This window comes from Mesocricetus auratus, unplaced genomic scaffold (assembly GCF_017639785.1).
Source record: "Mesocricetus auratus isolate SY011 unplaced genomic scaffold, BCM_Maur_2.0 Super-Scaffold_100013, whole genome shotgun sequence".
Classification (NCBI taxonomy): domain Eukaryota; kingdom Metazoa; phylum Chordata; class Mammalia; order Rodentia; family Cricetidae; genus Mesocricetus; species Mesocricetus auratus.
This window is the reverse complement of record NW_024429196.1, coordinates 2694797-2719442: the sequence shown is the minus strand read 5'-3', so window position 1 is coordinate 2719442 and position 24646 is coordinate 2694797. Positions and strand designations below refer to the sequence as shown.

At 45.7% G+C, this 24646-nt stretch overlaps 1 protein-coding gene across 4 annotated transcripts in view; it reads left to right on the top strand.

Moving 5' to 3' along the window:
* Positions 1–24646, top strand: part of Nrp1 (neuropilin 1) — a 149452-nt gene that overhangs the window by 104269 nt on the left and 20537 nt on the right. For 3 of the 4 annotated variants that reach the window (XM_040755279.1, XM_040755276.1, XM_040755277.1), the window contains exons 9-12: positions 1725–1869; positions 10270–10601; positions 18183–18327; positions 22173–22277. In XM_040755279.1, the coding sequence (XP_040611213.1) occupies positions 1725–1869; positions 10270–10601; positions 18183–18327; positions 22173–22277 (727 nt within the window). The remainder of the gene's footprint in view (positions 1–1724; positions 1870–10269; positions 10602–18182; positions 18328–22172; positions 22278–24646) is intronic. The other variant, XM_040755278.1, reaches the window with a different exon arrangement.

Here is a 24646-nt window from a genome sequence, read left to right as displayed (position 1 = left end):
GCAACGGGCACACATCCACCCCATGCGAACTCTATGCAATAGGCACACATCCACCCCAAGTCTGTGCAAACCCTAGTCAGCCAACTCTGGTCCCTCTGAGAGAACTGAATGGGCCATAAGAACAGCATTGTTTGAAATGCTACTACTTCTAGAAGCTTCTCGCTGCTTTTGCCACATGAAAATGTACCCATTCGGGTTGTTTGCCAGACGGAGAAACTGAATTAGAAGTAACTCACAGAGGGCATTTTAGTGTGTGCTGCAGAGCAGCAGCACGGGCAATGAAGCAGATAAGTACCAGTCAGATGACACTGATGTGGCCTTCCTCTGGAGGGAAGAGTAAAGCTCAGGGAAACTGCATGCACATACTGGAAGATGGGCGGGGGGGGTGCCCAGGCCCTGCAAGGAAGGTTTTGATTACATGGTGGGCAGTCACGCTGCTTGACACATTCAGTACCACAGAGAGCTGTCCGTCTTATTATTTTATTTGGAGAGGGGGTAGATCTTTGAAACGGAGTCCCTCTATGTAGCCTGGCAGTCCTGGAACTCTTTGTGTAGACCAGGCTGGCCTTGAACTCACAGAGATCCCCCTGCCTCTGCCGCCTGAATGTTGAGGTTAAAGGTATGTGCCACCACCGCCCCGTGTAAATGCTGCTGCTTTTGCAAGGCCGTCCTCACCCATAGCTGACCTACAAATCTAGAAAGCAGAGGGCTATCGCTCTTATCTGAGGGAAGACTGGTGCCAGAATGTTCCATGATTCTGTAAACAACACCACCGAATTCCATTTAGTCCCAAAGGACATTTGCAGGCACCAGGTTTATAGCCCGGATTATAGTGAGTCCTACTTGCCTTTGTGGTCACATGCCTAATCGCTCTTGGACTCAGAGGCTCTATTTGTACCTGGAAGCAAAAGACTGGGAATTTTCAGTTCAAAATCATTTATTATTTACTTGCCTCTGACCACTGAAGCATAATTTTACCAATAACCCCAAAGTACTAAAATCTCAGATGCATGACTAAGAACATTTACCAAGGGACCCAGGAAGCAAAGAGGGCAGGAAGCCGGGGATGTGACTCAGTAGCTGGAGTGATTGCCTCATGGGCACAAAGTCCTGGGACTGATCCTGAACATCCCTAAATCAGACACATGGTACATACCTGAAACCCCCCACTTGAGAGGTAGGAGCAGAAATATGAGGAGTTTAAGGGAATTCAAGGCTGACCATGGACACATGCAACAAGGTCTACAAAAAGAAGAAAGGAGGAAAAGAGGGGGAAGGATTGTGTCTGAGGACATGGGCTAGAATTTTAAAAAACCAGACCTAACCCAGAACTCCAAGAGCGTCTCTTCTAGAAACCGCTGGGGAAGGGAGGAAGTGAGAGTCCCTGCGGGATGCGCGTGGCTGTAGCTCTTCTGTAAAGCTAACAGCTTCTCACTTTTAAAGATGACAGCATGTGTCCTTTAATAAATGCCATCCTTGTGACAGTGCTTTTTGAAGCTGTAGGCCCTCAAGCAAGAATATATGATTGGGGTGGCATTCTACACTGGACAGGGTTCTCTTTGATTACAGTTATTTGGGAAAATGACATGACAGGTTGCTAATGGCACACCAACCTTGGTAGAAAATGCTAGAACTGCAAACAGTTTCTGCAAGCATTTGTGGAAAGTTTCTGGAATTTGTTTCAAATACAGGTAGTTTGTTAATGCCCTCTCTCTCCAATCCAGATCTTTCAGGGAAACACCAACCCCACCGATGTTGTCTTAGGAGTTTTCCCCAAACCACTAATAACTCGATTTGTCCGGATCAAACCTGTATCCTGGGAAACTGGTATATCTATGAGATTTGAAGTTTATGGCTGTAAGATAACAGGTAAGTGCCAACATGAAAATTGTCCCTCAAATTAATGCAAATTTTCCCATTCAAGAAGAATTTGTTTATAAGTTCAAATATGAAGGTGATCTGTTCATATTTATTTGATAGTTAAGGTCTGTGTACTTGCTCTTCTCATTGGTATAACAAAATACCCAACAAAAAGAAGCTTGAAGTAAGAAGAGGTTATGTTGGCTTGCAGTTTAAGTGGACACAGTCCACCATGGCAGGGAGGCATGGTGGCAGGGGTGGGAGGCAACTGATTATATTACATCCAAGTTAGGAAGCAGAGAAGAAACAAGAAATTGGATGAGATATAAAACCTCAAGGTCAGTCAGGTAATGGTTGCCCACGGCTTTAATTCTAGCACACAGGAAACCAAGGCAGGCAGATCTCCATGAGTTTGAGGCCAACCTGGCCTACAGAGTGAGTTCCAGAACATCTAGGACTGTTAGAGCCTCAAAAAGCAAAAAGACAAACAAACAAACAAACAAAAAAAGGAGCTCAAGGTCTGCCCCAGTGACTCACATCTTCCAGTGAGGTGCCACCTCCTAAAACTGTCACAACCTCCCCAAAATCTCCAGCAACTAGAGATGGAGTGTTCAAATACATGAGCCTATGGGGGACATTCACGTTCAAGCCACAAAGACCTGCACCCTGGATGTGCACGTGTCTGAATTCAAGCTCCACCTTAATTCATTAGCCATTTGGAAGATGATTTACTTAGAGCTTCCCAAGCCTGGTTTTTCTCCCCTGGCTAACAGCAAGAGTCCTGAGTGCATATAGCCCTCTCCTCATGGCAGGTGGAGAGATGGACATGGGCATTTAGCATTAGCATAGTGTGTCAAATGACAGAGATTTCTGTCAGTGTTCAGTTTTCCACTGCAGGCTCTTGGTGGGGGAAGTCCTGTGTATATGTCAATAAAGCACTGTTGGCCAATAGGGAAGCAAGATAGGTGGGACTAGGAGTCGAGGAGTACTCTGGGAAGGAGAAACACAGGGAGTCAAGATGTAACACTATAGGGGTAAGAAGCCCAGAAACTTCTCCGGTAAGAGAAATACTTAGATTAACAATTACGGGGTAATTACTTAAGTCAGAGCTAGCCAGTAAGAAACAAGCAAGGCCAACAGCTTCATAATTAATGTAGCCTCCTGTGTGTTTATTTGGACTGATGCGGCTCTGGAAGCAGGCTTGCGGGAAGGCTTCTCTCAACAGGCTCTGAGAAGGTAGCTCACCTGCCTTGCCCTGTGTTGTTGGATGGGCAGCATGCTGACTGTTGTTATTAGGTCCTAATAAATAGCTGCCCCATGGAAGGCTCCAGACTGGCTTTCTCTCTGTAGTTTTGACACCCAGAGGTGCTTAATCAGCTGCGCTAAAGGAACCTGACTTCTGACAAGGGCATCTTTCACTCCCTAAAACCCTGGCAACTCTATCATGGTTTTTCCCTCTGTTTTTGTTGCCTCTATATGTGTGTGTTTTCCCCTGGTGGTATTGGGGGATTGAACCTGGGCCTCACACATGGCAGGCAAGCACTATACCATAGTAGGAACTATGCATCACCAGTACTTAACTGGATATTTTGAAAGTAGAAGTCAACTTGTGGAAGTTGCTGGTGTTTCAGTTTGTTCTTCAAGTGGGACTTGAGAAGTCTGTTAAATTGAAACAAGAGGCTATTCCTACTTGAGGAGTGAAAATGATGAGATACACTGGCTCTTGTTAAATATCTGCGAGAGGGTCAGACCAGGAGACTGGAAGTCAAGGCATGCCTGGCCATGAGTCACTGGTCCCAAGGCCTCCAGGGCTTCTGTAACAGCCCTTGCTGCTGGGTTACCCTGTGTTCTGATGTAACAGGAGCCATGCTCCAACCTTTTTCCATGTAAGTAGATACGCCACAGAGCTTTTGCTTAAAAGCAACAACAGCATACATGCAGTCTTCATATCTTAAAAACTGAAAAACATGGGGGTTGGAGAAATGGACCAGTGGTTAAGAGCACCTACTGCTCTTCCAGAGGACCCAGGTTCAGTTCCCAGCACTTGAGTGACAGCTCACAACTGTCTGTAACCGCATTTCCAGGGGATCCCATGCCCTTTGCTGGCCTCTGTGGACACCAGGAATTCATGTGGTGCAAAACATACATGAAGCAAACACTCGTACATATTAGATACAAATAAATGCTTTTTCGAAGATTGAAACACAGAATCTGTGGTTGATTCTCTGAGCAGGTAACTAAAAAGTAAACAACTGCAGTCTCTGGTGAACCACTATATTCTGTCAGTGTTACTCCTTAGAACACTTCGTTTCTCGCTTTGTCTGATGAGCTTAATTTCTGGAGAAGGAAGAAAACTGACTTTTGAAGGAAGAGCATCGCCTGGGGCTTTCCCATCAGAGAGGAGGCACTATGTAGAGAAGCTAGTTCATGAGAAGATGTGTGGGAAAGTTCACTTTGGAATGTAAAACCCAGATCTGAAATTGGACCCGGGTTTTATTTGTTTCCATAGTTATCACAGACTTGTTTATGGTTCCAAGCCTTAGAAAGTCCAAGGCCTTGGAGGCAGGAATTGGGTGGAGGGGCATTTGGAAGAGGGATGGACCCTGAAAACACAGATGTAACCTTGTTTTTATTTTTGAAAGTAGCCAAATAACAGAAAGTTCCAGAGGACTTTAGAGCTTTACCAATGTAGGAGTCCACTCATAAATCCTTAGGTACGAGGCCACATGAGGTCTGGGTGGGAATTTCTGGTCCATTTCCCCAACCTTATTTCATGTCACTACACCAGAATTTTATATAGAAGCAAGCTTCATAAAGACTCAAAATTAGTCTGAACTCTGAACTCTGACTGCCCAGCCTCTAAAGATTTATGTTATGTCCTTTTGGTTAAATAAAATATTTATTCGAACTCAAATTATCCTTTTTATTTTCATAAGGACATCCCAAGAGGTAATTCTAGGAATGTGAACAAAAAAAGAAGGTAATTTATTGGATAAAAAATAATTAGTCTGTTTATTTAAACTATCTAAAGTAGTTTGTTCTAATATTTTTAAACACAGCCTATTTTGTTATTTTAACTACACAGTTGAGTTTTGTCTTCTCTCTAGTGAAATGACTGTCATTTCCCAGAAGTTGACCTTGGAAGGTTTGGGGGAAGGGCAGTATGTGACCATGATGGCCACACAGCCAGAAGGGCCATGTGTGGCTCAGGACTGTCCATTTAGTGAATGCCTGACTTCAGGAAAGACCTTTTGCATCTAAGATGTACATTTCCTAGTCTGTAAAATACCTTAATGGGCTTTAATGAGGATTAAATGAAAGAATATTTATAATGTACTTGGCTTAAAGTGCTCACTAAATGTCCCAAGCCTGGTACCCACTAAACTGAATGCAGGGCAAGCCCCAGGTAGAGCCTGCAATGAGATAATCATTCATGAGCATTTCCCTCTTTTTGAGGCCCTGGTCCTCTGCAAGATGGGGAGTCGGTCAGAAGTGTCCTGTTGAACTAGACAATGCACAAGAGCTGGGCCTGGTCACCACGCTTTCTCCTTACCCCATAGACCTGGAGCACCATGAGTGTTCAGTAGTTATTTCTGAATGAAGGAGCTCTACTTTTCATGTTCAGAAATTCTTTAGAAATACAGCCATCCTGGAGAACCAGAGAATAAGGTGGTGTATTACCCAGAAAGAGACACCCTGGAGTGACATATCTACATCCTTGTTTCTGCAGAGGGCTGCATCACTTTGACAAAGGAAGGGCTTGGGAAGATAACACTGGGGGACTCTGCAGGGTTGTCAGCCAGCTAGCCCATGCTCTGCTCAGTGGGGGTCTGTTCCCCACAGTCAATTTGCACATGACCTTTCCAGACACCACCACGCCCTTAGGAAATGTCCCAAGCTATCAGGGGAAGACTGAATGGTGCTCACCTGAGAGCTACTGTGACACTTACCTGCTGCTTTCTCACTCTTTGGAAACTTATTACCTGGGTGTGCTCTGTTTCTCTTTTAAGGTCAAGCACAGAGATCTCACAGTAAATTAGTATCACGAATGATTACCACATGAAACCACTCCCCATAACATCATGTACTTGTCTCTTTCATCCAAGGTTGATTTGAAGGTTTTCAAGAAATAGTGTTGCCAAGCAAAATACTAAATCCCAAGTTAAGCTTGATGTGGCTAAAAAATGATGATTGTTAGTGTACATATTTCCCATTGCAGTTTTGGAAACACTAAGGATTAGTTGTTGTTCCCTGAAATTCCAATCCTATTTGTTCTGTTGTTTATTTGTTTATTAAATCTGATAAGATAGGCAAACCTGCATCTAAGCCTGTCTGCCAAGGAAACCCTGCTGTAAACTAGCACCCCATCTAAACCTTGAGTTAATTGGTAATATAAATTTTTCCTCATTATCATTAAAAGTGAATTATAGGCTAGACTGAGGAAATGGCTCAGTCAGTAAAGTGTTTGCCCTGCTCGCATGAGGACCTGAGTTCAAACCCCAGAACCCATAAAAAGCCATGCATAGTGACACTGTAATCCAGAATTGGAATAGTAAGCAGGGAGGAGGTTGCTAACCAGCCAGTGTAGCCTAACTGGCTATCCCATGCAGGGTCCTCCCTGCAGGTAGAGCAGGAGAAGGGCCGGCCTCTTCCCAGGGGCTGAGCTGGATGGTGAGTGTCGAGGACTCAGACCCTCCCCCCATTAGTTACCGGGAAAAACCATACACACTGAGTCGGGAGTCTGTCGAAGCAGGATCTTGATTTATTCCAGCACACAGGAACTAATATAGGACTGAGGTAGGGGATGGGAATCTTAGGATAGGATAAGGTGATGTGAGGAGTTAAGGGCCAATAGTATTCCACCAAGCAGGCAGGTAGCTAGGCAGGGGGCAATCTTGCATCAGATCTGGCTGAGTCACCCCCACGTGGAGGTTACAGGTTAGAGACAGGTCGCTAAACTCTAGCCAGGCTCAGGAGGTTACACTGGGCCTCACATCCAAGCTTTTCTTAGGCCCAACAACCCCAGGCCAGTGAGAGACCCTGTCTCCAACAGCATCATAGAGAGTATAACATAATGTAATTTGTCCCTCAGACATATGTCCACACTTGCACAGTGTGAGTCTTACGGCTTTCGGTGAAGGTCAAATCAAGGTTCCCTCTACTGCCTTTCAGAAGGGACACTCACAAAGATGTGGTGGGAACCGGCTCGACACAGCTGACTGAGTGTGGGCTGGGTGTCACCATGTTTGGAGAAAGAAAAACCCGGAAGTTCTGTGTAAGAGAAAAGGCATTTGTGTGGTGGAGGCTCTGCCCTGCTTGCGGCATCCACATTAATTGTGTTTTTCTAAAATGGTAGCATCTGGCTCCCTCTGCCAGCTGAGTGTCACCTCTATAAAAAAGCCAGTTGGAAGTCAGGCAGGTGAGACCACTGCAACCAAGAAATGGGACTTCTGTTTCTGATGTGAGCTTCGCAGTCCTTCAGTAAAACGGGTTTTGTAAATCTTCTTTTTAATCCCCATTAAGTTTATTCTTGGTTTCCAGATCCCACCCAGAACAAATAGCCAGGCTGAGTTGCAGGAAGGCATCCTGAGAAACGACAGCTGCTGCTGACTGTTGAAATACGTTGATTCATTCAGCAAATATTTGTTGAGGATGACAGTGTACAAAAACAGGCTCAGCAAGTCTCAGAAAACAGCAAAATATGACTTGTTTCATAGCCTCAATCAAATTAAGATCCCGCTTGGCATGCGACTCAGTTGCTAGTATGTTTGCCCAGCACACAGGAATCCGTGAGCTCTGAACCCAACTCTGCAGAGGCCACATGGAAGTACACACATGAACCCCAGTACTTAGAAGGCAGGAGCAAAAGAGTCAGGAGATCAAGGTCATTCTCCGCTACACAGGGAATTCAGGGCCATCCTGGGACATGAGATCTTTTCAAAAAAAAAAAAAAAACAAGTAGAAAGGAAGAGAGGGAGGGAGGGAGGGAGGGAGGGATCAAAGGAGGGAGGGAGAGAGGGAACAAAAAGCAGTTATCCAAAAGAGTGAATAAGATTCTCAGTACAAGAAAAATATACATAGAGTATCATAAGGCATCCAAGAAAACAAATGTGTCCAATTACAGACTGGAAGTATTGACTAAGTTAAATAATATTTGAAGACGGGTCAATATTCTCCACAGATTAAATGGTGGGAAGAGCAAGATGGAAGGAGGGTCTAGCAGAGAGAGGGAATGGGAGAAAGCCTGGCCTCCACCCAGAGGGGAAGAGCTTCTCTGTAGCATCAGTGAATGAGCAGCGGAGGAGCTGGGGTGTGTAACATTCCAGGCCCTGGTGTGCGAACGAAGACACAGCGTTAGAACTGTACGGCTCGTGAGGAGATGTGCTGATTGACCCATGTTTACCGTCAACAAGAGCCTCACTGGGATCACTTAGGATGGCTAGGTTTTTAGATTACAATTTGTCACATCATGTAGAATGGAATTGTTTCAAAGGAAAATATGTTGTCACTCCTGCATGTCCCTAATTGAGCTGTATCGTTTTGCAAGGAGGATAACTGATTAGTTATTATGCAGCCAATCAGTCAATCAATGATGGATATTCCCCTGTTGCTCAGAAGCTCAAACTGCTACAGAAAATGCAAAGAGGTCCATATGAACGTCATTGTTCTTAGGTGTCTTACAGTCCATCTGTGATTACAGGACTCATAGTCCCATCCACAGCACAGCTCTGTTCCAGCTGGGAGCCGTTTCCTGCCTGGGCCATCACATGGCTGGAAGGGGAGTCCCTGACTCTTGAGTTGCATCTTGACCCTTTTGCAGGCCATGTTTCTGTGATCAGCAGAGAGGAGGCTGAAGCAAAGGCAGCAATAGGAAATCTGTCTGTGGGATGTGAGGGAGAATTGCTTAAGTAGAGTATGTTGTCGGTAACTGAATATATTAGTTAGCTGATATGAAATGGAAACGTGTGTGTCATATAAACAGGGGCATTTGAGTTCACCGGAAATGTGCATGTGGAAAGAGCACATGCAGATGTGTGAAGGCCCCAGGGCAACCTCGATGTCATTCCACAAGTACAGCCCACTTTTGTTTGTTTGTTTTGAGACAGTCTCTCACTGGGATTGGGAGCTCACCAACTCATCTAGGTTGGCCGACCACTGAGGCTCAGGGATTTGCCTGTCTCTGCCTCTCCAGTGCTGCATTACAAGTGTCAGCTACCGTGCCTGGCTTTTTACATAGATTCTGGAGATCCAACTGAGCTAACTCCCCTTCCCCAGAATGTGATTTTTAAAACCTAGACAGAAAATATTGCACTTTTCCTTGAGATAAGAAAGTAGGGTAGCCAGGCAGTGGTGGCACACACCTTTAACCCCAGCACTTGGGAGGCAGAGGCAGATGGATCCCTGTTAGTTCAAGGCTGGCCTGTCTACAGAGCAAAGTTCCAGGACAGTCTCCAAAGCTACACAGAGAAACCCTGTCTTGAAAAACAAACAAACAAGCAAAGATTTAGGACAGCGGTAAGCTTTAGTCTCAGAATTCAAGAGGCACTTGTGCAATGGCAGCACAAGTTGTCCCAAGACCTCCACACATATGCAGGTTGATTGTAATCTTAAAAGGCAGATATAGGAAAAAACTCTGTAAATTCCAAGCCAATCAGAGATACACAATGAGACTCTGTCTCAAAAGAAGACAGGGGGCTGATAACGTAGCTCAGTTAGTAGTGTGCTTGCCTACCATGCACCAAGCTCTGGGTTCAATCCATAGGAGCACATAAATTGAACATAGTGGTAATACCTGTAATCCTGTCACTCACGGTGATGGCAGGGGGATCAGAAGTTCAAAGTCATCCTTAGCCTCATCTACTCATTTCCAGACTATATTAGACCCTATCTGAGAGGGGGAGGAGAGGGAGGGGAGAGAGAGAGAGATCTTGAGGACAGTTGACGGTAAGGATAAAATGGCACTGTCCTTGTCATTGGACACCCAGCTCCCTGGACCTCAGCTGCCTTCTCCATGCTAAGCCAGGATCTTCCTTTGTCGTGTCCTTACCAACTTCTCATTGTGTTTCTTTAAATATCTCCAACCCACAATGAGTGGCACTTCTCCTTGAAATTGGAACAACTGCTAGGAACAGAAGCAAGTGGGATCTTAGCTTGATGTTAAACTCAGGAGAACTGGGAAGGAAGCAGGGCCGGGGTGGCAGTGATGCTCTGGATGCAGGTCTCCTTTGTGGGAATGTGAGTCTAAGGAGAGGATACAAGTGGACAGGGAATCTGCAGGGGAGACGGCTCTGCTAATGTAAACTCGCAGAGACTGAGGATTCCATATAAGCGGACACAAGGTTATGTTTTTCTAAGCATGGCGTCTCTCAGAAAATAACCTCACCTCACCTGTTCCTCCCCACCCTCTAGATTACCCCTGCTCTGGAATGTTGGGCATGGTGTCTGGACTTATCTCAGACTCCCAGATTACAGCATCCAACCAAGGAGACAGAAACTGGATGCCAGAAAACATCCGCCTGGTGACCAGTCGCTCTGGCTGGGCCCTGCCACCCTCAGCCCACCCATACATCAATGAGTGGCTCCAAGTGGACTTGGGGGATGAGAAGATAGTGAGGGGTGTCATCATTCAGGGTGGGAAGCACCGAGAAAACAAGGTGTTCATGAAGAAGTTCAAGATCGCCTACAGTAACAATGGCTCCGACTGGAAAATGATCATGGATGACGGCAAGCGCAAGGCTAAGGTGAGGCCTGGGGCTAGGGCGCAGCCGCTGTCTGGGAACTCTGTGTGCTGACTAGCTCACTAGGAAGTCGTTTCTCTAGCCCATAATAGAAGAGTCATTCCTCACATCCTGGGATTTTTTGTTGTGGTGTGTGTGTGTGTGTGTGTGTGTGTGTGTGTGTGTGTGTGTGTGCGTGTGTGAGCGTGTGTGTGTCCGTCCATGCATGGTCATGCACACACATGCCTTCATGCCTACCTGAAGCACCTCACACACGAGTGTGGAGGCCAGAGGTCAACCTTGAATGTGGTTTCTCAGGAGATAGTCACCTTGTTTTTTGAGACAAGGTCTAGGCTACATGGCCATAAGTCCCAGTGCTCCTTGCATCTCCTCCTCCCAAGGCTGGGATTACAAGTGTGCACCACTATAGTCAACTTTTTATGTGGGTTTGGGGAATCAAACTCGGGTCTTTATGCTTGCATGTCAAGTGCTTTACCAACTGAACCATCTCCCAGGCCCTTTCTCATGTGCTAGCCAGAGTCAAGGACTTCCCAGGGAAGCAGAGATTTAGCTAGGTTGTCTTGTCAGTAAGCTCCCGTTTCCATCTCTCCAGCATGGGGGTTACAAATTCGAGATGCCTAATCTGGCTTTTACTTGGGTGCTGGAAGAGTCCAATCTCGGGTCCTCATGATTGCACAGCAAGTACTTCACCCACCGGACACTCTCCCAGAAGCACTTGTTGGTTGGTTGGTTGGCTCATGGTACTCAAGAAAGTGTATGGAAAGAGTGGACTTTTCACTGAGCCACAATTCCCCACACTCTTTAAGCTTTGGATTGTTGAGCTGGGTGTGTATGTAATCCCAGTACTCAGGAGGCAGAAGCAGGAGGATCTCGCTGAGCTAGAAACCCGCCTGGGGACACACTGAGTTCCAGACCAGTGTGAGCTACAGAATGAGACCTTGTCCCAAAACACCAAAAATAAAAAAACAAACACATATCCAATTGTGATAAAATATGCATAGACTTTACCATCTGAATCTTCATTAGCTCACATCATGGCAGTGTCATGTAAATCATATCCATGTCCAGCTCTTTTCCAGAACTGTATGTAGTCTTGTGAGGCCGAGATCCTGGGCCCATCAGGAATGGCCCTCCACTTCCCCCCCATTGGTCCCTGGCACATCACCACCCTGCTTCCTGCCCTGACTCTGACTGCTCAGGAACCCCCTTTAAGCCAGTCACAGTAGAGAATCTGTTGCTTCATGGCTAGTTTATTTCACTTAGTGTAACACTGAAATAACGCTGGTCCCAATTTCCTTTCTTTTGAGAGCAGAATCATGTTCTGTCATGTGAATTACCACAATTTTACATTCACTACTGATGGATCCTTGGGTTGTTTCCATCTTTTAGCTATGGTAGATAATGCTTAGATATATTCTTATGCATTTGGAACCTCTTAAAACTCAGTCACCTCTTGCTAATCTAATGAAACAAGGAGGCAATCTCAATATTAAAGTATCCCAGCAGCCACAAAATGTGGGTTAAGTTTTAAACACAAAAGCTATACTTTAGTCACTATGTTTTACTCAGGGTTCTGGCTACATTTATTTACACTTTCTGAGCAGACCACACCAAGTTGGAAATGGTCCCAGGAGTGTACTTGGGTGGCCCTAAGTGGATTTGGGATGAAAATGAGGACCCGCCCCCAGGTTTTCAGATACTCTGCTGATACTTCTCACACCAACACATTTGGCCTTTGTCCTAGGTCTTTCTAACTCTACCTCCCCAAAGCTGTCCCCCATGGGTAAAGACTGCAGCTCCTTGGCTGGGATATTCCTATCTCACTTTCCAACCAGTGTTGCAAGGTCTTGCAGACAAGAAGAAATCCTGGCCATGCTTCTAGCTTCCCTCCCTCCAGATACGTGGCATTGAGGGCTAAGATCCTATCCCCCAAAAGCTGTAAGTCAGCGATGGAGCTGCTGGCCACTGACTAAACCAATGTTCTCCTCACTGAGGAAAGTGTAAGAATGTCCTCTGCCCTCCCTGAATTGACTGGTGGTTTCTAAAGCATTTTAGTATGATGTGTGGCTACATTCTTTCTTTTCCAGCACAGGGTCTCATGGAGGCTCCAACTGTGCCTAGCCCCCAACTTATAAAGCAGCCTTGACCTTCTAATTCTCTGGCTGGGATCACGGGCATACACTGTTGTGCTTGGTGTACATAGTGCTGAAGAATGAAACCCTGGTTCTGGTGCATGTTGAGCAAAGCACTCAACCAATTAGTTGACCTACAGTCCCAGCTCATAACCTTCCTTTTTGTCATGTCCTTTTTACTTTACTCTTTTATTTTGTGTATGTGTGCATGTTTATATGTGTAACTGACATGGGTGTGCCATGCACTTGTGTGCACAAGCATGTGGAAGCTGGAAGGCACTTTATCCATCATTCCTCAGACCTGATCCACCTTGTGTTTTGAGACAGGATCTCTCTCAGGCTTGGGACTCACCAGTTAGGCTAGGCTTACTGTCCAGGGAGCCCCAGGAATCATCCCATATTTGCTTCCCCAGCACCAGGATTGCAGGTGTGTAACACTAACCCAAGGATTACAGGTGTGTGACATCACCCCCAGGATTACAGGTGTATAACACCACCCCCAGGATTACAGGTGTGTGACATCACCCCCAGGATTACAGGTGTATAACACCACCCCCAGGATTACAGGTGTGTGACATCACCCCCAGGATTACAGGTGTATAACACCACCCCCAGGATTACAGGTGTGTGACATCACCCCCTAGGATTACAGGTGTATAACACCACCCCCAGGATTACAGGTGTGTGACATCACCCCCTAGGATTACAGGTGTATAACACCACCCCCAGGATTACAGGTGTGTGACATCACCCCCTAGGATTACAGGTGTATAACACCACCCCCAGGATTACAGGTGTGTGACACTACCCCCAGGATTTTTTGCTTGGGTTCTGGGAATCAAACTCAGTCCTTACCAACTGTACTGTCTCCCCAGGCCACTTGTCCCTTTTATGTCCACCCTTTCTGGACTTGGGACAAGGGAAAGGGAAACACACCACAAGCTGGAAGTCCTGTACAAAAGAGTGGAATGGACTGTGACTCCATCCCATAACCGGAGTAGGCAGTAAATCAACCACTTCCCTGCTGCTGCCGATGCAGGCATTGTTGTTGTGACACATTCTTCACACTGGGTTCTAGGAGAGCAAACAAGTCACCATATGTGTCTGATAGGAGGCATCATATGCTTCCTGTCACCTAGCCCTCACGGCAGCGGAGCCTGAAGCTGTCAGCCATTGCAGTAAATCCAGTATAGAGTTGCCCAAGAAACTAAAGCATGTGTTTCCACTTTAACAGTCTTCTGCTGGAGACTGGTTGACTACACTGGGGTTTAGTCCCGAAATGCTCATCACTATCACCTTCCTGTGACACCTGACACCATGGGAACTTCTAAACTGCTTAGACTGAGCCTAATCAGTGATTCTTAGCATGTCCTTCCTCTGAAATAATATCACTAAGGTAGAGATGGAAATTGTTAAAATCTTCCATTTCAGACAGTCTACATTCTCAAATTATATAAAGGTATTTGAAACGTATTCTACTTAATGGTCCGAATGCTGCCTGCCTGCTGAGGATGCCAGCCATCATTCATGTAAAAGTGAAATGAGGGTGTTTGTAGGATAAAACAGTGCTTTTGTGAATTAATCTCCTCCATGCCCTTCCCTCACTCCCACCCACAAACATGTAATTGGCAAGCTCTGTCTTCTACCAGAGTTGTTATGATCAGAGCCTAGTCCTTGCAGCCTGGCAGGCTAGTCTTGGCCATCGCAAATAACAGTGAAAAGCAGAGGAAGGGGATTTATCCAGTGTGGCACCATTGAGAAGATGAACAAAAAAAGGTATCAGTGACCCCAAGTGTATCTTCCAGGTCCTGGGTGTGAGGCTTAGGTTTAAGGAGAGGGCTAGAGGTATGCATAGCTAAGCAGTGCTAGTCAACTGTGGTCTCCGCCATCACTGACCCATCCTTATCTCAGCTCCTATCTCTGCTGCAAAGTGGTCTGATAAGTTCTCAGAACTGTGAAATCTCTTCCTGGGAGACAAGCTCTCAATGCGGCTAGCACCAGCCTTCAGCTTTCTCCTTTGCCTGGAATTTGCTAGGAAATTCTAGTTCTTTGAGGTTTCTCTAGAGTCCAAAAGTCAAGGTGAGGACACAATTATCTCTCTTCTAACTTCTTCTTGCCAGGATGGTTACATGTCAGGGTCTGGATTAACTCAACTTCTCAGGACTAGAAGGAGCCAAAGGCCTCATGTCCTAAAGCACTACGGTTTACGGAGCCCACTGCTGATTCTGAGCAGGCTCTGCTACCTGAGTTCACCCAGTCCATGTGGCTTTCACTGCCGGAGTTTCCCAGCTCACCGCTGACAACTTTTATGAATTATCCAATTGTGTTCATCCTTTGTTCAAGTTGAAATGAAAAAAGGGTCCCAGGCTTCCAATGATCCCATTGCTTCCTCGGACAGTCTTCCCAGACTCATCAATGTAGACAGGACTTGTGTGTGTAGTAATGGTGTTTCCACTACAATTATCGTCTTGCTGACAACAACTTAATTGAGCCTGATAATGCTGTGTGTCAGAGTCTCAATTACTCACAGTGCTTGCAGATCTATCAAGAGTCAGGACCTTGATAGCAAATGTATAACTTAAAAACAGAAATTAATTAATTAAGCTCTACTGTTAGCTTGTTAGATTTCTGCTAGCTTTTCTGAGTTATAAAGACTGATTAATTTACTTCAAGAACCCAGAGCCCTTGGTTGTCTGTCTATCTCTTCCTACATGCTTCCTCTAGTCATGGCATGTTCTCCATGGGATACTCACACCTTCTGATGTGTCAGAATGCTGAGTCGGTTCAGTGTGCTCCCACTCTGCCTGGAACAGCTGGGCTGGCCACTCCATCTGGCTGCCAGTTCGCATCAAGCGAAAGGCACATCAGTGAATACAAATGTGTTTCCTGGGTACAGATATTTCTTGGACCTTGGTGTTCTTTCCTCCTAGTCGAGAGGCTAGAATCAGGTCAGCTCAGGACCTGTAGTCAGTCCTGGGTACCAAAGAAAGACCCTCTTTCCTCAAAAGCAAAAATAAAATGAGACTGACTGTGCTGCTTGATTTCTGAGAGTCGGGGCACTGTAGTGGTGTGGCTAGAACACTAGTCAGTCAAGGTTTGCATCTTGCCTCTACTATGGGCAAGCACTCTGTGACTCCATTTCCTCATCTATAAAAGATGTGTAAGGGCTATAGAGATGATGCAGGAGGTAACGTGTTTACCTTGCTAGCATGATCAACCCACATGAAAAACTCAGTTGTGGCAATGTATGCTTGTAGTACTAGCAGTTGGGGAGGCAGAGTCAAGTGGCTCACTAGGATCTCTGGCCAGACAGAGGTGCTATTAGGGTGCTAATCAGTGTACCCTAACAGATGTTGTTCAAAAGCAAAAGGAAAAGTAGAGAATGCTGAGGGAATAATACTTAAAGTTGTCCTCTGGGCTTTATAAACACACACGCACACACATATACACAAATACACATAAACACACAGAAAGAGAGAGATACCAATGCACACGATGATTCAGACCACCAGGATGTCCCTGGTAACCAGGACTGCTGTTGGCTGTTAAAGAAGACCTTTGATCTCTAAGTGCCTTCATCTGGTAGTACTCCTCAGGGAAAAAGATTTCCACTCACTGGTTTAAGCTAAGGTCTTGAAATAAGACATTTGGACTCCAGTAAACTGTCTCTGAGCTGAGACTATAGATTAGGGGTAGAGCACTTCCCTAGCACACAGGAGGTCTTGTTTCCAACCCAAGCATCACAAAAGGAAATTAATTCTTCCTTCTTCAGGGATTTAATTCATCCAAGTTTGAGCAAAAACAGGAGCCTCTTATTCGAGAGTCAGTAGTTGGAGTGTTTACTGAAACTCGGTATCTATTATAAACTCCAAGAGGTGGCTAGTTCTCTTTCTATGTTATCTTCCTCCACCTCAGATAAGTGACACTGAGCCACATCTGCAAGGCAGATGGGTGTGTTGTTTCAAAGGCTCCCCTGAATCTTCAGCTCCTGTACCAGTAGTGTGTGCTTTGAGGTCTCCAAGAAGAAATGAGAAAAGACGCTGGTCAGTTCTTAGACGATGTTTGTTTTTGCCTTTCTCACTTACAGAAGAAATACCAGCCATTGCTAAAGGCTGTTTAGTGCCCACTTCTCTGTCCTATTAGGAGTCCTGATGCAGGGGACTTGGGAGATGGTTGAGTTTGTGAAGTACTCACTGTGCAAGCAAGACCCGAGTTACATCCCCCAGTCCATGTACACAGTCATCATGGCAGTTGGGAAGTGGAAACAGGCAGATCCCCTGGCTCACTGGCTAGCCATCCTAGCCAGCTGGTGAGTTCCAGATTCAGTGAAAGACTCTCAAAAAATAATGTGGAAAGAGATTAAGAAAGACTTCCAACATTGACTCCTGACCCGCACAGGCTGGAGCACACACATGTATATCACGCATGCATGTGTAGCGTGTGCGCGCGCGCGCACACACACACACACAAAGAGAGGGAGGGAGGGAGGGAGAGAGAGAGAGAGAGAGAGAGAGAGAGAGAGAGAGAGAGAGAGAGAGAGAGAGAGAGAGAGCTAAAACACATAAAGCAGTTTAGAAAACACCATCCCCAAATGTGCACCCTTGGAATTTCTAGTTTAGGGGATCTAGGACCCAAGCAGGCACGGTTCTCTCTAAACTTCCCCCACCTGCTCACAAAGATTCTCTGAGTCCTGTCCCAGGAATGCCATCAGACAGGAAGGGATGAAGGTCATGTCACCTCAGAGAAAGCTGGGGTCAGACCCCACATAGATATGATGGGCACAGGTGTTACCTTCTCAGAACCCATAAAACATTTTGGCCCCCTAAACTGCTTGTAGTCTCCCTTTCTCTAGAAAGAGAGATAGCCACTTCCAGAGTGCACTGGGTATTCTGGGTGGTGGTTTTCTTGCAAGGCTCTGAGGCTATTCTTAGTGTATAGTCTTTCCTTCTGTCATCCTTTCTACTCTGCTTAGTTCATACTCAGTTATTGACCTCTTAGACAGCAAATTTCTACTGTCCTGTACAAAGAAGAAACCAAGAGTGACCGTGTGTGTGTGTGTGTGTGTGTGTGTGTGTGTGTGTGTGTGTGTGCGCGCGTGCACATGTGCATGGTTTGTATGCAAGGATGCATGAATGTGGAAGCCAGAGGACAACCTCAGGTGTCCTCCCTCCGGCACTTTCCACCTTATGTTTTGAAACAAGTCTCTCATTAACGTGGGCTAGTCAATTAGACGAGGTTGGCTGGTTAGCAAGTTCCAAGGATTTGCCTGTCTCTACCTTCCCCATGGTGGGGTCATAGATGCACACCACCATACCCAACTTTTTTGTACACGGATTCTGGGATTGAACCCAGGACCTCATTCTTGGAAGACAAGGATTTTACTCACCTCACCACCCCCCCCCAGCCCTTATTACTTTTTCTCATAATCACCAGCACTCTTTCTGCTTCACAGACTTTCGAAGGCAACAACAACTATGACACACCTGAGCTCCGGACCTTTTCACCTCTCTCCACACGGTTCGTCAGGATCTACCCTGAGAGAGCCACACACAGTGGGCTTGGGCTGAGGATGGAGCTCCTGGGCTGTGAAGTGGAAGGTAATTGCAGTTCTCAGAGCCCCTTCTCCTTTCTCCCTCCTATTTACATTCTTGTGCATTTATGCCTCTGATGGTGCTGTGGTAAAACTGCCACTCTCTCCTCTGAGTGAACTGTATCCCCACGTCTGGCAAGCTGTGAGATCCAGCAGCTGACCATGCCACAGAGCATCCAACTTATGCATTAGTCATCTGCACTGCTTCCCTTCTTTGGAGTCTGGGGTGGGGGTTGTCTCACTTGAGAAAGAGAGAGACAGAGACAGAGATCCATTAGTTGGTAAAACACTTGCCACACAAAGCATGAAGACCTGAGTTCAATCCTCAGAATCCACATTAAAAAAAACCTGGCTGTGTAGTGCACATTTGTATTCTTAGCACTGGAGAGGCAGACAGATGGATCCAGGTTAGTGAGAGACCCCATCTCAAAAATCAAGGTGGCTGACAACGGAGGAACTAAAGCCAAGGTTGACCTCTGGCTTCCACATGTATGTGTGCACATGCACACCTACACAGACAAGAGCATCCACACACAAAAATATACTTATTTTTGAGATTCAAATCTCACTATACTCTAAATTGGCCTCAAGTTTGTGATTCTCCTGTCTCAGCATCCCAAACTATCTTGAGATTCTGATGCATGCCACCATTTTAAAATAAATAACTCAGTATCTTTGAGTGTACCCACAGTTTTCTTGCCTCCATTATTTCTCATGGATTCTGAAATCTTTCCATTGCAGTTGAGTAAAGTCCCCTACCCACTATGCTGCCTCTCCCTCTGCTTTTGCTATGCAAGACTGTCAACCTAAGCTCAATCCCTTGAGCCTTCTATAGAGGAGAAAACTGACCCATGCAAGTTGACCTCTCTCATCTCCATGTTTGTAGTGGCTCACACAGTCATCTGTACCCACACACATCTCTCTCTCTCTCTCTCTCTCTCTCTCTCTCTCTCTCTCTCTCTCTCTCTCTCTCAAACACACACACACAAAGTAAAAATTAAAATAAAAATAAATGTCTAGAGGTCTGTCCCATCCAAATTTCTGTCTGTGCTATTGACTGATGTCCTGTTGCATTTGACAGAAGGATGTCAAAACATCTTGGATTAACTCCTTAGGCTTCTGGGAAGAAAGAAAGTCTGACCTGTGATAAAAAGTATATAATAATGTGGTGAGGTCTGCTGAAGAACATGCCCTCATTTCTCAGATTATCATATGAAGGTCACGTGAAGGACAAATTCAGACACCGAATCTTACCAGGGACGGAGGCGCTGAGTGATTTGAGCTGGTTATTGTACCGTTTGTTGCTTGATGCAATGGAATTCCCATCTGCCTTAGATCTGGGTATAAATGAGTAACCTTACACCAGCTTTTCCCCTCCATAGTGTCCTTCTCTGGCTTACCAAGAAGAATGGCTGCTGTTGGTGCCCAGATGTTAATCAACTGAGCACATGCTCAAAGTTGTTGCAAAGAAGGCTTTTTAATATCACCTTCCTCAGGTTTCAAAGTCACGTGTGTGTGGAGCTACCCAAACCCAATTACATTCCTGAGCACTTGAAATGCCATAGAACTTCTGTATGCACTATAGGATTTTAGACTATCAATCACGGCACTGCTGAGTAATTCATAGCTACTTTTCTATGTAGATTTAAAGCCAGGCTGTCTCTCACCCTTCCTCTAGTTACACCTTCCAAATCTGTAGTTTTAATCTTCGGACACTATCAATGCAGACCAGGAGTAAGCACACATCACGGATAAAGAGAACAACAAAGAAGCAATTAGCAGTCTTGACCAAGTGCAAAATGTGCTCATTCGATGTGCTGAGAAGAGTGGTCCTCTGGGAAACAGGAGGTGGTACCCGGAGGCAGGTGTTCACCCAGATGCTGGAGGGAACTGTGATTTAGAGGGTGGGATGAACGGAGGGTTGCAAATATTGAGCCTTGTGGCAGGTTGCCAGTTCCAACCTGTGGGGTGAGTAAGATGGGGGACCTACAAACACTTCCCTGAACCAGGTGAAGGAAAAATGATCTGGGAAAAGTAATGTCACCGCTACTTAATGCACATGGTGAGAGGCAGCCTCTCTATGCCCATTCTCAGGCTAAAGAGCACCAGAGCCAAGGTTCTAGGCATCTGAAGGGCTATTGGAGAGATGCTGAGGCCCAGTCCAGCCTTGAAGGACCCTGTATCCTATTTTGCACTCAAGCTTCTTTTTTAACAACAGTTAAAGATTCCCAGAAGACTTTCAGACAGGGAAACTGAAGCATAAAAATGAGTCACTTCTTACTTTCTGTAATGGGACCTAGGCACCACCTTGGACCATTTCCAGTATGAAGCCTCTCCTTGTAAGCTCCATTAGCCATGAGAAAAAGTCAGCAGAATTAGCAGAACCTATCAAGGACTGTGCTCACTGAGGGGCAATAGCTGTATGAATGGCCAGGCATTCTGCTGACCCAGGGATGGCAATGAATAGAGCCAGGGGTGTGTGCACATCAGGCAGGAGTGGGCATGGATGTGTGTTCGGGTCAGTGTGCACCTGTGCTCATGTGTGTGTGTGTGTGTGTGTGAGTGTGTGTGTGTGTGTCTGTGTGTGTGTGTGTAAGCACTTATTGAGAAGGAAAAAATAATAAGAGCTGGGTAGGTGGCACAGAGGGTCTTTTAAGAATAAGGCCCTGGGTTCCATTTCCAGAATCCATTCAAAAGAAAGTTGGGCATGGAGGTATGTATTTGTGATCCTACCACCGGGAAAGCAGAGATAGGCAGGTCCTAAGAACTCACTAGCCCAATATTTTCCCAAAGTCCAGGAGGTGCCCAGCACGTGTCATCCGTGCATGGTCATTTCCTGGCTAGCCTTGGGTTCGGAGCTTCGGGGCAGTGGGAACTCAGCTCTGCCTCTACACATCTCTTAGCTCTGCCCCCCCCCCTTAAGCGCACAGGCAGTGTCAAGTTCCTCCCAGTACAGCAACTTTAAAGGGCACATTCATCCTGGCTCGGGCTGGGAGGGGCCCCCACACTCCCTCCCATCCTACTCCCAGCATCTCACATGCTTCTCTCACATTAAGGGACTTGACCCTTATCTCTTGTCCTGTAATGTGAAATACAATCTCCAAAACTGTAAAATATTAAACAGATTGCAAAAATGAGTAACAGGCTGAAAAAAATGGACTGAACCAAGTTTAAAGGACTTCAAAAGCAGTCTTTGATTAATGTTGGCTACTTTTCAACTACAAACTCAAAGATACAGGGGACTCAGACAGCAGTGGAATGCAATCCCACTGGAAACCAGACCAGGTAAGCTGACCTCAGGCCACAGGGGACAGCCTAGCTCACACACCTGCCTGGGACAGAGGGGCCCAGGTGGAGAGGTACTTAGAGAGAAACAGAACAACCTGTGAACAAAGAACAACGCCTTACCAAGTGCCAGCTGATGCCCCTTTGTGACAGCAAACTAGTCAATACTGAGACCATGAAAGAATTCATGGGCGTGGCTTCTTAGTGCCTTAGGAGGAAAAGGAAATGTGGTCTAATCGCTATCATGGGGGTTCTTGACTCCAGGGTCATGAACAAATATCCGGGAGACTCAAGAGGTTTGCAGGAAAGAAATGTTTATATAGATAACTATGTGTTGACTGCCCCTGCAGCCATATCTACTCATCAGATAGGGATCAACTGCCCAAGCCCAGCAGCCCCTAGTTCATTCTGTAAAGTTCAGGAGTGTTTAACTTCCCACAAGAGAGGCAGAGCATATCCCTGGCCTCCATACCATGCTCTAGAGTTTGATGCACAAGCACTAGCGTATCCAAAACCTTGAGAATACTTTGCAGGACTGTGAGAAGTAATACTTGGATTTCATTTCAGCACCTACAGCTGGACCAACCACACCCAATGGGAACCCAGTGGACGAGTGTGACGATGACCAGGCCAACTGCCACAGTGGCACAGGTGATGACTTCCAGCTCACAGGTGCAGAGCCCACCCTCATCCCATCATTGTGCTTTGTCAGTCTGCGTCCCAGTCCTCGGTGTGTGTGTGTGCTTGTCATTCTTAGTGGTTGGTGACGCCCACTAGCAATGGAACCTTGTCGCCCCACATGGGGCTTCATTTCCTCGTGCCAACTCACGTGAACAAATAACTCCTCGTAGCTGCAGCTGTTTGCAGAGCTGAGCATGTTAAGTTCATCTTCAGGCAGCCCCCCCCCCGGCCCCCGTCACATGTACTCCACCCATCCCCAACCACATACTATAAAGCGTTCACTTTCCTTTCTTAATGAGGCCAAAACTGTTTGAGTGGAGACTTTATCCAACAGATTGATTAAATTAGACTTCTAATTTCAATACAGCTTTTAAGTTAGGATTTTGCAAATAATGTTGTATTGAAATCTGCTAAGGCAGAATTACCTATGACCACATCAGCCCTGGCTAGCAGGTTCATCAGATGGGGATACACCAGTGCCTCAGGGTCTATCTGGTGTTACTCTCATGCCATCCAAAACCACAAAAGTTATAAAGAACCCTTTCTTTCCACCCAGAATGGCAGAGGAGATTAAGTAAATATGGAAATGGGATTGCCCACTTGAAAATTGGCAGGGCACTAAAATTCACACACTATTTTTGCAAAAGGTCTTCACAGGACCTTTATGGCTGACTGTGGCAGAGAAATTTGACACTGATTTTATGTTGTGTATACGTGTGCTTGTGTATGCATGTACATACATATGCTTATGTGTGCATGCACATGTATATGCTTGTGTATGTGTGTACATGTGTGTGGATGTACATGTGTGTGCATGAACATGTGTATGCTTCAATTTGCTCCTTCTTATTTTTGGAGACTGGGTTCTAGGGAGTTACCTGTCTCTACCTACCCCCACACTAGGATTTCAGATGTGTATCTCGGCTTCAGACTTGGTGTTTAAAAAGCCTGGCTTTACTTTTTATTGCATCCCATACCCAAAAAAAAAAAAAAAAGACCAACTGCACTGAATTTAAACAGACAAGGATCTCCATAGGACAGAGACCCAAACCCTTCCCTCCTAGACAGATGTGGTTTAACACACATGGGTGGAGCCTGGGCATATGGTTGTTTAGGGGTCTACAGAGTTGTGCCAGTCTTTTATGTACAATCCCACGTGGAAAATGTTGATGACAATAAAAAATGCCAGGAGGCACCAAGTCACAGTGCACCTGTAGTGTTCTGGTGTGAGTAGTCTACAATGCAGGCAGCCAGTTGATAACTGGCCTACTGTGGTGGCTGCATTTGGTTTGGGGACTAAGAAGGCAGGCTAGACATGACATCTATCTCAGAACACACGCATAGCACAGCCGTGCTTGGGTTAAGTGGCCATAGAATGACAGGTGAGGATGGATTCATCTTTGCCCTAGACATCTTGTGTTGTTCACTGTTGTTCAAGGTTAAAAGGAAAAAAATCAATGCAGAAATATAGCACAGCTAAACAGAATTTTTATATTTAAATCCCACCCCCATTGAAGCTGTTGCCCTCCAAATTTCAAAGATTGTCACTCATCACATGACTGTGGGCTATCAATGCAAATCTTATTTGTAAGTAACCACAAGCCACAAAAAGTTTGCCCAATTAATGCAGAGACATTTTTATGTCAGACAACAAGTTATGTGGCCAATATAGAAAACAGAGTCCCATCCCCAAGCCAGGCCCCATACAACCTTCCCAGAGTTGCCTGTAAGCAGGCCACTCTAAGCCCCAGGGTTCTGTGGGCCCCAACACAGCGTCAGTGAAGTCCCTCATGAAAAGGAGGTATTTCGGTATCACAGTCCACCCTTTTCTGTTGCCCTCTGTGGAGGACTCTGATCCTGATGAGCCCCAGGGTGGTCAGTTCGTATTGATTAGAAACAAAGGTTCAGATTTACTCCCCATATCCGAACAAATGGCCTTCTCATTTTTACATTAGTTCATGACTGAGCCAACTGAAACCGGAGCCTTTGAATGAATAGGTCAAGTCTGTTAGCCTGGAGCAAAACACATATGAGGCAAGCTGTGTACCCCAGAAAATGTGTCATTCAGAGTGGAAACAGTGACAACCCTTGAAAGGACAAGGTTTTGTTTCACCTACAGTGGTGAAATGGTTTCTTTAGTAGAGAGAAAAAAATCTTTCTTAATTTTTTTAAGTTACCATGGCATGAAAGAAAAATAGTTATTTTCTTAGGCTAGTATATTTCAACAATTCTAAAACTCTATGCCCATTATTAAGGACCTTGGAGACTGGTCATGCCCAGTCTACAGCCCACCAACATGAATGATCTTATTCATTCTCATGCTTCATTTTTATTGGTTATATTGAGTATATTATATTGTT